Source organism: Chiloscyllium plagiosum, unplaced genomic scaffold (assembly GCF_037043375.1).
Source record: "Chiloscyllium plagiosum isolate Xiang-an unplaced genomic scaffold, Cpla_swu_hap1 HiC_scaffold_27, whole genome shotgun sequence".
Lineage (NCBI taxonomy): Eukaryota > Metazoa > Chordata > Chondrichthyes > Orectolobiformes > Hemiscylliidae > Chiloscyllium > Chiloscyllium plagiosum.
The window spans coordinates 64,604,536-64,621,440 of NW_028270165.1; the positions used below are offsets into that span (position 1 = coordinate 64,604,536).

A 16,905-nucleotide genomic window follows, 5' to 3' on the forward strand; every position below is an offset into this window, starting at 1 on the left:
CGCATCTGCAGATAGATAATTAGATTATTGGGGTGAGCAACCAACTCAGTGTGGCGCCATAGTCTCACAGCCGTGTCTGCATCAGGGAAAGCATCTTCAGCCCACTGTCTGGGTTAATGAAAAGCCACTCTACTGTATCGATTCGATGGCCACTCATAGCCTTCAAATTGCACATTGAAACACTTCCTCAATGTTACATGAGTTGATTATTCACTGCCAGCAGTGAGTAGATTCCATACAGCGTGGAAACAGGCCATTTGGCCCAACAACTCCACACCAACCCTTCAAAGAGTAACCCACCAAGACCCATTTCTTTCTGACTAATGTACTTAACACTGTGGGCAATTTAGAATTACAATCCCGACAGTGTGGAAACAGGACCTTCAGCCCAACAATCCCTCAAGACCCTCCAAAGAGTTACCCACCCAGTCCCATTCCCATACTCAATATTTGCCCTTGCACCTAATCTACACATCATTGAACAAAGTAGACAATTTAGCATGGTCATTTCACCTGACCTGCGCGTCTTCAGACAGTGGGAGGAAAGTAGAGCATCCAGAGGAAACCCACGCAGACAGGGGGAGATTGTGCAACCTCCACACAGACAGTCGCTCAGAGGCGGGATTCAAACCCGGGTCCATGGCGCTGTGAGGCTGTGCATTGAACGTACCATGGTTCCTGTCAAACTCTCACCTTCAGGTTTGTACTGAAATCAAAAGTCCACCACCTACCCTGCCTGGATTTCGAACCCAGCTACTCCAGAACATTAGCTGGCACTTTCTGCATCATTCAATTCCAATATCACTGAGTCATTGCCGCAACTCGAAAAGGTTTGTGGGCGAGAGAAACACTTTTTTTTAAAATCAGGAAGTAGAATCGAGGGGAATAGGCAGGGAAGTGGGAGTTGAAGAGGATGAGATTGGTCACTGAATGGGTCAAATGCTCTTTCTCTTCTGTGGTGTAGATCTGTACGTTTCTGTATCTTATGCTGTTATATTGCACATAGAGTGGGGCTCAGGGCTAGCTCTGGGAAAGGGATGCTAGTGTTTAGAAAATATGGATAGGGGAACACAGCACGGGAGTTGAACGGGCTGCCCTAGAACTGATGGATGGATGGATGGATGATGATTGTGTCATAGAGTCATACAGCATGGTAACAGATCCATTGGCCCAACTCGTCCATGTCGACCAGGATTCCCAGTCTGAACTAGTTCCATTTGCCTCGAAGCCTTTCTGACCCATGCACCCACTCAGATGCCTTTTAAATGCTGTAGTTGTACCAGCCTCCACTGCTTCCTCTGGCACTTCAATCCATACACGAATCACATGAAAAAACTGCCACTCAGTTCCCTTGTAAATCTTTCCACTCTCAACCTGAGCTTCTGCCCTTTGGGTCTGGACTCCCCTACCCTGGTGAAAAAAACAGCCTTGGCTATTCACGTTATCTATGCTAATCATGATTTTATAAACCTTCACAAGGTTATCCATCAGACACCTACAGTCCAGGGACGTGTCTTTGGCTGGGCCCGGCATGCTGCCTGACCTGCTGTGCTTTTCCAGCACCACACTCTCGACATTTATCATCCCGTCCCTAGTTATGCCCATGAGAAGGTAAGGTGTGCGACTTGGAGGGGACCTAGAAAGACCAGGGGCAGCAGATCCATGGGAACGCCAGCCTCTGCAAATTCCCCTCCAAGCCCCTCACCATCCTGACTCAGAAATATATCAGCTGTTCCTTCGGTGTGAATGTCAGAATCCTGGAAATCCCTCCCGAGGGACATTGTGGGTCTACCCTACAGCACATGGACTGCAGCAGTTCAAGAAGGCAGCTCGACCCCAGCACCTTCTCACAAACAGAAACAAACCCACATACACACATTTTTGAGAAGCTTTGCAACTCAGGTTGATGATAAGTAGGTAAATTAGTTCGCTAAGCTGGAAACATGGTAACATCATCAGTAAGAGTTTCTGGTTAAGTACTAGTGGTATGTCCCGCATCTCTATTTCAAGGTCTTGGTTTCTTAAAGTGGGTAATGTCATTTCCGTTTTTTCAAGGGAAGGTAGATGGGTAATAAATGGATGTGTTTTTTGATGGAGTTCTGGTTAGAATGCCATGCCTGTAGGAGTTCTTGTACGTGTCTTTCTTTCATCTGTCCTAGGAGGTGTGTGTTTTCCCAGTCATTTGGTGTCCTTCTTTGCCTGTATATATGGAAACTGATCGTAGTGGGTCGTGCCTTTTGGTGGCCAGTTGGTGTTCATGTATCCTGATGGAAAGTTTCCTGCTTGTTTGTCGGATTTAGTGTTTTTTTTTACAGTTCTTGCATGGCATCTTGTAAACGACGTTAGATTTGCTGGTAGCATCGAATGGACCCTTTAGGTTCATTAGTCGCTATTTAAGTGTGTTGGCAGGTCTGTGGTCCACCATGATGCCAAGGGTTCTGAGTAGTCTGGGAGTCATTTTTAATATGTCTTTGAGCTAACTTACATACGTATGCACATACACACATATGCAGACAGTGACATAGAGGCATGGACATATCGACACCCTCACAAACAAATACTCCAATGTTTTTCGGTTGTATTCTCAGGGAAGATGGTCATCTGTTTGGTAAACTCATTAATTTATACAATGAACTCGTTGGTTTGCCCAATGCATGTGTATAATCGTATGATGCATGTTTCTAAACCAAAATAGTAGTGTGATTGTAAATATCCATGTTTATGTGTATGAGTAAGTGTTAGTGAGTGAGTGTAACCAAGAGTGTGAGTGAAGTTGCGAGAGTTTGTATGTCTGTGTCAGTTAGCGTGTGTGTAAATGGAATTATCCCTGTCAGTGTGATTGGGTTGGTGAGTGAGTGTGAGTGTATTTGTTTCCTTGCGCGTTCTAGCGAGTGAGTGCGTAATTGTCTGATTTTCTGTGTAAATGTTAATGAGTGTGAGTGTATCAGTGAGTGTGAGAATGAGAATGTAATTGTTTTTGTCATGAGCAGTTGAATGAGTGGGTCAGTGAGTGCGTGTGAAAGTGAGTGCAATTGTCTGTGTTTATGTGAACATGGATCAGTGGTGCTGGAAGAGCACAGCAGTTCAGGCAGCATCCGACGAGCAGCAAAATCGACGTTTCGGGCAAAAGCCCTTCGTTCCTGATGAAGGGCTTTTGCCCGAAACGTCGATTTTGCTGCTCGTCGGATGCTGCCTGAATTGCTGTGCTCTTCCAGCACCACTGATCCAGAATCTGGTTTCCAGCATCTGCAGTCATTGTTTTTACCACCTTTATGTGAGCATGGCCAGTTGCAGCCCATGTGATGACGAAACCCATTGTTTGTGAGCTTGATTAAGGATATGTGGAAAGGTGCCCAGGTACGGAAATTATTGAACTTGATTTTAAGACCAGAAGGGTGCTAAGTTCCCAAGGGAAAAATGAGGTTTTGTTCTTCCAGCTTGCACTGAACTTCACTTTGGTACTATAGCAAGCCTGTGAGAGATACTTTCCAGAGAACACGGTGGTGTGGAGAACATTTCTAATGAACCTTTTACCAGTCTTTGTCGACCCAACTGTTTCCATCTCTCACTGTTTTCCACCTCTCTCTGTTTTTTTTCTCATTTGTCCTCCTCCATATCTTCTCCAGCACATATATCAATAGCTTCAGAGCTAATGCCAATTCTGAAGAAGGGTCAGTGAATCCGAAACGTGAACTATGCTTGCTCTTCACAGATGTTACCAGACTTGCTGAGTGTTTTACAACAATTTCTGCCTTTGTTTGCGATGAAGGTTTCAGTGAATGACCATTTTGGGAACAGCGACCAATGTTCTGGATGTTTAAGGCAATTAGAATACGGATCATCCTGGTCCTTTGGTTAAACCCTGAGAACAGGAGAATGCAAACGATAACATCATAATGCAGGAACTGGAGAAATTAGATTTAGGGGATTTCTTTTTAGGGGAAATCTATTTTTGTCAGGTCGGAGTCATTTAAAGGCCAATTGATCAGAATTCAGGATCAGCATGGAATCATAGAGTCGTACATCATGGGAACAGACTCTTTGCTCCACTCATCAAAGCCGATCAAGTTCCCCAAAAATTTGCCTGCAGTTGGCCCTTGTCCCTTTCAACCGTTCCGAGTCATGTAACTGATCTGATTAGTGAGCTTCCAGAAAACACGAACATTGGTGGAGAAGTGGGCAGTGAGGAAGTCTGTCAAAGCATACAGTAGGATATCGAGCATTTGGAAAGTTGGGCAGAGACATAGCAGATGGAGTCTGATCCAAATTACTGCAATTTGATGGACGTGGGCGCTCAAATGCAAGAGGAAAACACGTCAGTGAAGATCATGGATTTTCATAAAATATTTGATAAAATCCCTCATCGTAGATTGGTACAGAAAAGTAAGCAATATGGAATCCATAGTGATATGGAACGTCTGGTGTAAAATTGAATTGACTCTTGAAGATACAGGATGACTGTAGAACCGTGTTTTTCCCTAACTGCAGGTCAGTAACCACATATATAAAATTTGGATGAAAGTGTAGGTGGTGTTATTAATAAGTTTGCATTGGACACAAAAATTGGCTGGTTATGCACAGTGAGGAAGGATGTCAAAAGTCACAGCAAGCCATAGATCAGTTAGATATTTGGTTGGAGAAATAACAGATCGTGTTTAACCTGGCAAGAGACAGTGATGCATTTTGGGAGATTAAATGCAAGGGGAAACTACACTGCTAATGGCCGGACTCTTAATAACATTGAGCGATAGAGGCTTCACGTCCATCGCTCCCTGAAATTTGCAACACAAGTGGATAAGTTGGCAAAGAAGGCATACAGCATGTTTGCCTTCTCTGATCGGGACAGTACATATAAATGTTGGCAAGTCACGCTGTAAATGTAGAAGACAATGATCAAGCAAAATTTGGAGGCCTGAGCATAGTTCTGGTTGCTGCACTGCTTGAAGAAGGTGGAGGTATTGGGGAGAAAGCAGAAGATGTTTAGCAGAATGTTGGGTGGATTGGAATGTATTAGCCTTAAGGAGATGTTGGATAAGCTTGGATTATTCCATTCGAACGCCAGAAACTGAGGGGGAGACGACTGAAGCACCTAGAAGTATGAGAGGAACAAGAAAGAGGATAGTCAGAGTCTCCTTAGGGTGGAAATGTACAATACTAGCGGGCACAAGTTTAAGTTGAGAGACAGAAAGTTTGAAGGAAATGTTCGAGCTAAGTTTTTTACCCCGAAGTTAGTATGTACCTGAAATGCATTACCATGGGAGGTGGCATGAGCAGTTATGGTCGCAATGATGGTATCTAGACAGTTGCATGAACACGCAGAGGATAGAGAAAAGCAGACCCCATGCATGCAGATGGGATCAGTTTAGAACTGCATCGTGGTGGGCACAAACATGTTGTGCAGAAAGGCCAGTTTCTTTGGTGGTCAGTTCTATGTTCTATGTTGTGATCATATAATTCTGTGACATCAGTGCTCAATGTCTTTTTCTGTCTAATTCCCATTGCTTCATTCCTGCCCTGACTTAATGCAATTTTCCCTCTTCTGCGTCTGTCTGTGGTAGTGATTTCTAAGTCTTGCACATGCTTCATATCCCTTCCTGTCTGCCTGAGGGGGTTGGACAGAGTAGATCGAAAACAAAACATTGCCGATAGCAAATGGGACAAGGGGGCGACAGCAATAGTTTAGCGATTTGTGAAAGGAGCAAAGATGGACATCAGGATATGGAAGGCACTGCCTGGAAATCTGGAGAATGCAGATTGAAACTTGTCGCTCCAGAGAGCTTTAGAAGAATATGTAAACAAATATATTTAAGGTTATGTGATGAAGGCAGGATACAAGCACTAGGTAATTGTGAGTGTTTGATCACAATTGACCAAACAGCCTCATTCCACGCTGCAATGCCATTGTGATTCAGTGATTCTATGACATACAGACTCTCTCCTAAAGTACAGAGTCAGTCTTTGATCCTCCTGCATGTTTGTTCGAATGAATGGACTGCAAATTCATTTTCTCTGTCACGCTGAATCGTTCTTTTAGACGTTTGTTTACCAGGATCGAGATGACTGAAATTTTGTGCGGGATTTAAGGTGTTAACATATTTACACATTCCCAGTTGCCATGAGCCTGGAGCAGAGATGTGCGGTTCAGTGATGAAATACGCAATGAGATTCTCTAGAGTCTCCATTCCAATTCCGAATTTACTGCCTTTTCCATCAGCTTTTTAAAAAAAAATTTAAAGGAGAAACAGGCGACAACATTAGAGCACAGAATTTACCACGGTACCACGTGTTTCCTGTTGTTTGAACAGACAGGGCAAGACGCGCAGTGACGGTTCTGATGTTCTGCAGACTGAGAAGCTGCCTTTTCATCCACTGAACCCTCCATGAATCTTGCCAAATTCCAAATTATTATCTGCTGTAAAATATGCTTCTGCATGTTTTCTAACAACATGCTATGGCTCTTCGATGCAATCAATTCGTTGGTAATGTCCGGCATTTATGATATCAAAATGCGTGTTCATGCATTTCTTCTCTGTCTGAAAGATCAGATTTCTTCAGATGATTGGCAATTTGCCCTGTATCGCAACACAACCCATACATGATGTGAAATTCTGCAGTACATCTGTGAGACATGGCTCAGGCGCTGTTTTGTAGATGAATAGTTCAAAACAGCACAGGATAAAATGGAAATTGTTGATAACGTGAATGAATGTAGTCAATAACGCTAAACTGTACCCAGTTTCCAAACCATGGTAACACGATCAAAGTTCTGATGGTGTTGGCAATCTGAATTAAGAACACAGAAGAACTGCAGAAACTTGGGACAAATATGATTTTAAGGTTTCGAGTCCACTGAAGAGGGCTGGATAATGCTGATTTATGTGCAGTTCATCTAGATGCTCAAGGGAAGGAGATGTGGAGAGTAAGCAGAGCATAAGACAGAGACAGACCTTATAGTAGTAAAGGACTGATGTGGATTCTAAATCGGTATTGATGATAAGTGTGACGGTCAGGACGTCACTGATCTGAGCACCTACAGTTTCTTTCAAAACACTTATGTATATTACAAACAACTGAGTTGGAGCACTGATACTGTTGTAACAACATTGATCACAGACTATCAGGGAGAGGAAATAATACACACACTTCCACAACTTCATTTTGTACTCTGTGATCATCCAATTTTGTTTCACGTATTTTGTGATCTACACTTCCGTAAGGAGTGGTGACCTGCAAAAGGATAATTTGACATGATGACCTTTATATCAATGTCTCTGCACTTTCCATGTCCAAAGGTAGTGCGGGAAATAGGCCACATATGTTCCTGTGTTAACCTCAGGACAAATCCAACCAGGCCAAATATTGTCTAAACCCGTTTACTCTCAGTCAGCAGTCTTGTGTTTGAAGGGGTCATCAACGATGCTGTCAAACAGGTACCACATGGCAATAGACTGCGCACTGATTCCCAGTCTGAGTTCCACCAGGGCAACTTAGATGTTAATGAAATACCGAAAATGCTGCAAATCTCAGCGTGTCTCGCTGCGTCTGTGGACCGAGAGACATAGTGATGGAAACTCCACAAATGCCGGACTTGGTGCAGCTCCAACAAAACTCAATAACCTTGACAGCATCCAGAACAAAGCAGCCAAGTGACTGTGACCACATCCACAAACATCCACTACCATCACTTAGTAACAGCAATGTGCACTATTTTCAAAAGACATTGAATAAATTCACCAAGGCTCCTCAGACAGCAGTTTACAAACTCACGAGAAATTCTACCCAGAGAATAAGGCCGGCCGATATGTGGAACAGAACAAGTTCCCGTCTATGCCATTCATTATCCTGACTTGGAAGTATGTCGACATTTCTTCCTTGTCGTTGGGTCAAAATCCTGGAAAATATCTCCCTCATGCCATTGTCAGTCTAACTTCAGCATTTCGTGTTCCAAGTTTTAAGAACCCAGTTCATGACGAATTTCTCAAGGGGAAAACGCAATGGGTAATAAATGCTGGCAGAGACAGCGCTGCCCGTTTCCAGTGATAGAATTTTAAACAGAACTGTGAAGTTGGTTACAGGGAAATGGTCTGAGGTTCAGGTCATGATCTGCATACCATTCCACAATTATTTACACTAGAAGATCTGAATTATCCCTCTTGCTGCTCCACATGTCACAAAGTGCAATGAAAGAGTCAACTACTAATTGAGGGGTGATAGATTTAAGACAGATGCCAGTGGCAGGTTCTTTACACAGAGAGTGGTAAGGGCGTGGAATGCCCTACCTGCTAATGTCGTCAACTCAGCAGCATTACGGAGATTTAAACAATCTTTAGAGGAGCGCATGGATGATTTTGGGATCGTGTAGGGGGACGAACTGAGAATAGTTCACCGGTTGACGCAACACCGAGGACCGAAGGGCCTGTTCTGCGCTGTATTGTTGCACGTTCTATATTCTAACTTCACCTTTTACATTTCACTCCCACAGTTTTCACGCTGGTAGGTAACTGATGCTTTTTTTCTTGAATGTACCCAATGACATCCCAATCTTTTCGAGAATTCCACTCACAATTCCCTGAGTGACAAAATCTCTGTGCAACCCTAATGATATGGCAAACCTGTATCCCAAGACCATGACCCATTTTTCTCGATACCATAAGCCAGACGAACATCAAACCTGCATCCTGCATGTCAAGGCCGTTAGAATTATTTGCGTTTCAATGAGATCACGAACATACCTTTAAATATTTATTTTATTCTCTGGTTTCCTATTCTCTCCTGTTTTCTGTCCAACGTCATTAAACTCACACTGATCCGAGTTAGACGGCATCTTTCACGCATTTGCTCTTTGACTCAACTTGTCCAGAAGGCCTTGAAGCCTGTTAGTATGGTTCTGATCAGCAAACCTCTCAAAGTCACATTTGATCCCCTCATCCAAAATCGTTGAAGTGCGTTGTAAATAGCTAATGTCCCACCTTCGATTTCCCATACACTCCATTTATCAACTCCTTCCACTGAAAATGCACAACTTTTTCTCTCAGCGAGACAATTCTCTGTCCTGGCCTGTATGTCACATATGATAGCGCAGGCTTCAGTTCTGTACACCAACCTCTTGCGCTAGATTTTATCAGGTGTTCAAAGATCCGTCGATACCACATGGACAGATTCTCCCATATTCAATATAACAGTTATCTCATCAAAATATTGTGGAGTTCTCAAACCACGACTTCTCTTCCATAAATAGTTTCAATTTTGTCTGCCCAAATTGATGCTTGTTATCACATTGTTTATGGTGGATACTACCATGTTCAGAATATTCCAATTAATCCGTCAGCCTGTACATCCCTGTTTCTCCCTTCCTCGAATTTAGAACAGACAGTTCATATTTTCCACCCCTATTCTTCCAGACTTGTTTCTTTTTCAGAATCTGGGAACTTTTGCATTGTGACAAACCAAAACATGTATTAAATCTATTGCCATCTCAGTTAGTGACAAAAACTGCAGTTTACCAGTCTCCACAAATTCCCAATGAAAGCCTTCAGTCTGAAACGTCGATTCTCCAGCTCCTCGGATGCTGTCTGACCTCCTGTGCTATTCCAGCGCCACACTGTTCGACTCTGATCTCCATAATCTACAGTCCTCACTTTCTCTGATGAAGTGACAAACTTGTTCCATTTTTGTATAACTTAGTCTACTCAGAGAGTCGTAGTGGCGTGGAATGCACTGCCTGTAACTGTAGCAGACCCGCCAACTTTAAGGGCATTTTAATGGTCATTAGACAGACTTATGGATGAAAATGGACTCCTGTAGGATAGATTAATTCCATCGGTCGGCTTCGGATTGATTCCACAAGTTGGCGCAACATTGAGGTCCAAAAGGGCCTGTATTGCGCTGTAATGTTCGATATTCTACGTTCTCTGCTCTACATGTACAGTCACAGTTGCCATGATGTCACGCCCTGCAAGTTTGAAAGATGAGGCATATCAAGAGGAAATTTGATATTTGGCAAATTTGAATAATTGCGAAACATTGTTGTATAGCACTTTATCCGTCCCATAAGAGCTGACCATCCAAGGAGGGAAATCAACATGATTTGAAATTTGAGCAGATTTTGCAGAGGAAGAGCAAAAGAAAACAATTATTTCCTCCCGTAACTGGGTTGGACAAATTCTATCGAATGATCCTGATGAGTAAAATATTGGAAAGTATAGTGATGGAGACGAGGGAACAAGTTTGCAGAAGAGACATAGAAATTACGAATTGTAGTAAAAATAAGATAAGACTTTTGGGGATTTTTTCAAGTTTTTCTAAAAGTTAATTCAATGGTTAAAACTTTTAGAATAACGGAAAGCTGATTTTATAAACAAACAAGACCGACATTTGAAGAAAACAACAAGGTGAGCAGCATCTGTGGACACACAAAGCGAGTTAATATTTTGAATCAAATGTGATTATTCTGGATAATGACAGTTTTTAATAGTGTGCACAGACGGGGGAGGAGAAGAGACTGAAACGGGTGGTCTGTGTGCTCAGAGGATAAACAACGGACTGATAGTTATAGTAATAGACAGAATTATGACTCAGAATAGGTGCTAAGGATTGGGGGAATGAGATTAATGTGGGTCTGCTGTGCTGAGACCAATGTCGACAGGACAGGAATATATAAGGGAGGAAAGGGGTTACTTGTAATGTAAAGGAAGGGTAGAGGTTCAGCTCTGAAGTTGTTAGTCTGCATTTTTAGTCCTGAAGAGTGTAAAGTGAGGAAATGGAAATTGAGCTCTTTCTCCAGCTGCTCGTGGAGCTGCTGAGTTGCACAGTATTTTCAATGAATCTGAGACCAATAACCTCCTGTGGTTGTGTGTTTCTGTGATATGGATTCCGGCGTGGGGACTCGCTTCCTCGTCAAAATCTGAAACGTCAATGATCTGTTAAGATGAACTAGTGTTTGGAACCCGGTTTCATTGTACCCATTAATGGTCACATCATTTCTCATTGGTGGAGAAGACAGAGTTTACTTCATAGTCGGCACACATTAAAATCTATTGGTTGATGGAAAGAAAGACGGGCCCCTGGAAAAGTCGTGGTGAAGGAACCAACTGTTACAGAAATCGAGGGGTCACTTGATATGTTAATTGCTGCTCAGTGTCTGTGAAACAGCATTCAGCTAAAGTTCCGATTTGATCTGGAACCACCAGCTGGGACGATGTTTGTAACCCTCGTGAACTTACTTCTTCTGCAGCTATTGAACTGTGAGTTATAGTCTCTTGAATACATTTTCGCAACCATTTATAGGTCAATGATTGGTAACATATATGTGACAAAAATATAATGATCAGTCTATGCGAGATAAAATATTGGCATGATAGGGAATGAAAACTATTTTGTCTTCATTATTTTCTGACTTTTTATGGAACTGTTTCTGAGGCTTCAGAGCTTCCCAACCACAACCCCCATTCACCCCCAATCCTTGCACTTATTCGTAGTTTCCGTACAGATCACAGAGTTGAAAACCTACTCAGACAATTCGGGTGTGTTTGGAAACAGTGCCCATCGCTGCTTCAACAGTGTGTGTAGTCGGGAAACCTGGTGAACAATATTTACCTAATTTATTCGTCAATATTTGGGAGAGTGTAAAATAGAAACTGAATATTTATGTATTTCTAGGAGCTTGATGTTACACTGATTTTAGTTAGTTTTTCTTCTCTTTATATTCGAAAACTTTCTCGATACTGATGCATTTATATAGCACCGTTGACAATGTCAGTGAAACAAAGGAACTCTGGGCCAATTCGGTACATTTTGTTGTTGAGACAGTTCTGCAATTTAGGAAACGTGACAGGCAAGTTCCTCCGAGGAAAGTGGAAGAAACATTGCTGTGATAAAGGGCGCAGTTAGCCGTTCGCATCCTCAGTGGAACAAAGGCGCTGTGCGCTAATTCGTTATATTTTATTGTTCAGACAGTTCTGCGATTTTGGAAACTTGGCAGGCAAGTTATTCAATGAAATCTGTTAGAATTGTCGCTCTAATAAAAGGTACAGTCAACTGGTCATCTTCAAATAACCAAAGCGAAACATTCACGCTGCTTTCTGTCTGCAAATGTTGCCAGATCTGCGAAGTATTTCCAGCAATTTCTCCTTTGGTTCTGATTTCCAACATGCACCGTTCTTTGACCTTCTTTTGTTCACCAGTTTTGTTATTCAGTGAATTTAGTTGAATGATTGCCACTGGCCAGCGCAATATCAATAGCTCTTCTTCCTGGACTGGGGAAGTTGTTGAAGACATTCAGTAGGATTACTGTAAACATTTTTACAGAACGATGTCTTCTTTTTTCCTGTCTCCAAATAAAAACTTTATTCATATAAATACCTTTACATGCATACTTAGTCACTGAAACAGGTCACTTCTGTACAGTAGTCAAAAACTGTGGTGCTGGAAAAGCAGATCTGGTAAGGCAGCATACAAGGAACAGGAGGTTCAAAGTTTCGAGCATAAAATCTTCATCAGGATAAAGATCTTATGCTTCAAACGTCTACTCTCCAGCTCTTCGGATTATGCCCAGCCAGTTGTGCTTTTCCACCACCACCCATTTAGACTTTGATCTTCAGCATCTACAATCCTAATTTTCTCTTATTTCTGTACATTCGTGTATGAAGGATAAACCAACACTGGAATTTGACTCTATCCAGCAACACACTAAAGGCATGTATTCATATATACACGAGACATCGGGGGGTCTGATACCTGAACGGACCCCCATATACCTTCAGCAGTAAGACCTCAGACAGTGGTCTTTCTCCACTGCCTTGGCGGCAGCTGCCTCAACATTTAATGCATTCCTAAACACATAGTCCTGCACCTTGGAATGTGCCAGTGTGCAACTCTCTGTCGGGGTCAAACGCTTGCTCTGGAATACCAAAGAGTTTCATGCAAACCAAAGAACATCTTTCAGCGAGTTGATGCTCTTCCAGGCGCAGTTGATGTTTGTTTCAGTGTCGGTGTGTATCGTGGGCAACTGATCGGAGAGCAGTGTCCTGAGTCAAAGAGCTTCTTGTGAAAAGCCTCGACAGAATTGACTGCATCTTTCTCCAGACATCGTTTGCAAAGGGCAATTCCAGAAAGATATGTTTTACGGTCACTTCCCGTGTGCCCTGCCATCCTTCCAAACCCTACATCCACTTAGAGAGCAGTGTGGGTAGTCGCAAACTGGCCAGGTGTACATGAGGGATCTCGCAGTTTGTGCCGTTCTCACCACAAGCCAAGCGACGTCTTCGTGCTTGTTAGAACGTTCTGGTGATGAAGCATTCTGCCAAATGACTTGGACAGTCTGCTGAGGGAACAACCCGACAGGGTTCACCCTCTTCTTTTCCCACAGAGTGTCTAGGACTCGAAGATACGTGCATCAACTGCTCCTTCAGCGCTGAATTTCTGTGTCGAGGCAAGCGAGCTGCAAATTGAGGCAGGGCTTACATTAATATCATTTTGTTGGCAGAGTTAGCTCTTCGAAAACTTGAACTCACTTTACACATATCTCCTATTCTCTGGTGAGAGTTGTACCCATTCTCTGATGACAGTTGTACTAGACTTACTTTTCAACATGATCTGAATAGAAATATGGAGGTAGTTCAGGCGTCTTATCTTGTTTTGATTTTTTTGTTTTGCTAACGGTGTTATCTCTGAAGGCAAGCCAAAAAGAAAGCAATCCCAATCTTCTCAACAAAATCTGACCAGCTGTAACGGTTGTCTGTTACATTTGGGTGCACCAGACTCTGGGCTAACAGTGAATATGGTGTCAGCAAAACATCAGTCAGCACTATGTCACCATTAATTAAACTCACGCACAAATGGATTATACTCTCAGATTATACCTATGGTCTGCCTGACCGTTTTGTGATATTATTTGTGGACCGACGTTACTTTAATGTGGAGGAGCCAGTTTGGTTTGGGGTGGACAAAGTTAAAAATCACACAACATTATGTTAGAGTCCAACGGGGTTTATTTGGAAGCACTACCCTTCAGAGCGCTGCTCCTTCATCATGTCGTTGTGCTGATAGAGGAGCGGCACTCCACAAGCTAGTGCTTCCAAATAAACTGGCTCGACTGTAATCTGGAGTTGTGATTTTTACATATGTTACTAAATTCACGTTCACGCATTCAAGATTTTTTCCACTATTTGATGTGGAATTAACATGTTTACCTCAATATTGTTTAACATCACAATTTTCATCACGCAAGCCTTTCAAAAATGAAATATCCAAAATAAATCCTTTTCCAACTTTCTTCTTAGTGACAAATGGGAGAGGTGAAAATCATTATTAGGATATTTATTTCACAACACTTTTTCTATTTGTTCAAAACTGTGGGAATGTCTGGTTTGGTCAATGTTACAGAAAATCCTTCCAGGTGGCGGTCACCTGATCTCATGGTCCACTGCATTAATTGACCCTCTGTACATCATCATATGCGAGGAGAGAATTGCAGATCTTGACCAAGTATCAGTGAAGGAACAATGTCGCCATCCCAATCAGGATGGGAATTTGCAGGTGCCGGTGCTTTTAATTATCTGTGCACCTTGCTCGGTAGTGTGGCTGCAGTTTTGTTCGGTTGAGGGAAGGAGTTTAGCTGAGTTCTTGCAATTAACATTGATGGCGCAACTTTGGTGGCTGAATCTTGGTGGTGAATGCTTTAAGTTCTTCAGCTAATGCAAGGGTTTTAAGTGAAGCCGATTTCTTTGTGCCAAGTGCCTTCCAGCTTTTGAAAGTGTGTTACAGTTTATTGCAGCAATGTAAGTAGCGAATGTCTGTTCATAGCGCTGGCTTGTATATTGCTCACAGTTATTACTCTTGAGGAGTCAGAAAGTGAATAATGCTGTAAATCTGGCTCCTGTTCTCGACTTGTAGTGAAAGGATGGACATCCCAGTTCAGATCATTATATGGAGCGGCATGGTGGCTGAGTTGATTCCAGCCTCGGGCGATGTCTATGTGGAGTTTACACATTGTCCCTGTTTATGCATTGTCCCTGTGTATCCAGGTGCTCCGGTTTCCTCCCACAGTCCAATGATGTGCAGACCATGCCACGTTGCCCACACTGCGCTCGGTGAATTAATCAGAGGGGAATGGGTCTGGTTGAGTTAGTCTTCGGAGGGTTAGCATGGACTTGTTGGGCCATTTGGCCAGTTTCCTCACTGTAGGGTGTCTAAGTTAAACAAGATTCTGTAAATGCTATGGCGTAGTATGTTAAGAGAGTTCATGTACACGGAGGTGTATTACTTTGTGGTAAGTTCGGCTTCTCATTCTCTGGAAAATTTACTCCTACTTATCCAGCATCATGAATTATCCAAAGTATTGAAGCCTTCTTTCTCATTCTTCTCCCGTTGGCTCTCCGATATATTTCCATGTATATTAATGAATTAAGTGCTTACGTCGGCATGTTGTGGATCATTTCCATAAAGCAGATCGCAGAGGTTAAATCAATCTCTCGAGATCGAAATGTTGGGTTAGAGTAACTAGTGTGCCCAGATTTTGTTGACGTGCTGTATTTGGTCAATCCATTTACACCCATATAATGGGTACAGTGACACTGAGAGTGGATTGCATTTTATATCCAGAATATTAAACTGGTATTATCTCCTTTAAAGTTTAGTTGCTGTCTATTTTGTCCTAAGCTATATGGCAGAAGATAAAAAAGACATGCATATCAACACTGTTCAAGTCGTTCAGACTTAGTTTCACATTCTATATGTGTGAATACTTTCAACATTATTTTATTAGCTGATATATGAAGAAAGGAGGTTGATTATACATTTATTAACATGAACTTTGCGCAGTATGCATAACAGCTTCATACCTTAAAGAAACTTGGAATTTTTTTTTAAAACACAGGAGATCTGTCAACATTAATGAAGAGTGAAACACAGTTAATGTTGCGAGTCTGATATGATCACTCAGAACAGAAGGATAGAAAATAAGGAGTCCCAACAGAGTCGCAACTTTAACACTGTTCCTCTCTCCGCATGTGTTGGGTTTCCCCAGCATTCTTCATATTTGTTTCAGATTTTCCATATGCACTTTTCTTTTCTGCCAGCAGCCTGGTGTCTGAATTGCTTTGGCTTAATTTGTGAAATGGTTTATGTTGTGAGTTTGACGAGCAGAGGCAGATGTCCTGACGCTGTTGCATATAATTTAATTAAAAGCACTTGAAGGAGACTTGATTGGGGACCGATGCAAAACCATTGAAAGAAAGATTTCTGAGTTTAGTTTTGTGTACTTTCGAGATCAACAGTCTCAGTGGCTCCTAAGATGAGACAATAGATTTGAAAGAGAAGTAATTTTACTCTGGTTCTGCATCACTTGTACACTATTTTGTTTCATCTCGCGCTTTGAATCTTCTCAATTTGTGAAACAGTGGGACAAATTGGATTGCTTAATCTCATATTTGCTAAACTAGAAGTAACAACATTCTTGGATCAGATGACAAAGCACGAGATGGTGAACGGCTCCATCATTATGTTTTGTAGATCTTTGTTGAACAACTAGGGAAGTGCATGAAATATGAAATTGTAAGTTGCATAAACCACTTCAATATTCACCTCCTGCAGAAGTAATGGATAGCAGACTTCTTAATCCATTATTGTTCTTTTATAAATTCGATATTAGCCAAGAAGAAATACAAGGATCCCTTGCAGGCACCCATGTCCAACTCATTGTTTTCAATTTTACGAAGACATGAATTCTTTATTCTCGACATAATTCTACTACTCGGGTAGATCGTAAAGTCTAATTGATCTTTTTTTAAAAAATGAATGAGTAAAGTCATATCAAACGGGAGTTGAATGCATTGTTTAGTTCTAAATTTAGTAATTAACATGTGTTCAGTTTTAATTCGCGTTCAAAAAGGACAGGTATTCTGCATT

General features: G+C 42.0%; 1 protein-coding gene across 1 annotated transcript in view; it reads left to right on the plus strand.

Moving 5' to 3' along the window:
* The first annotated feature begins 4,250 nt into the window (after positions 1-4,250).
* The window catches only part of LOC122545632 (scavenger receptor cysteine-rich type 1 protein M130-like), a 78,883-nt gene continuing 66,228 nt past the window's right edge, over positions 4,251-16,905 (plus strand). Inside the window, exon 1 of the mRNA XM_087975332.1 lies at positions 4,251-4,383. Within this exon, the coding sequence (XP_087831458.1) occupies positions 4,251-4,383 (133 nt within the window). The remainder of the gene's footprint in view (positions 4,384-16,905) is intronic.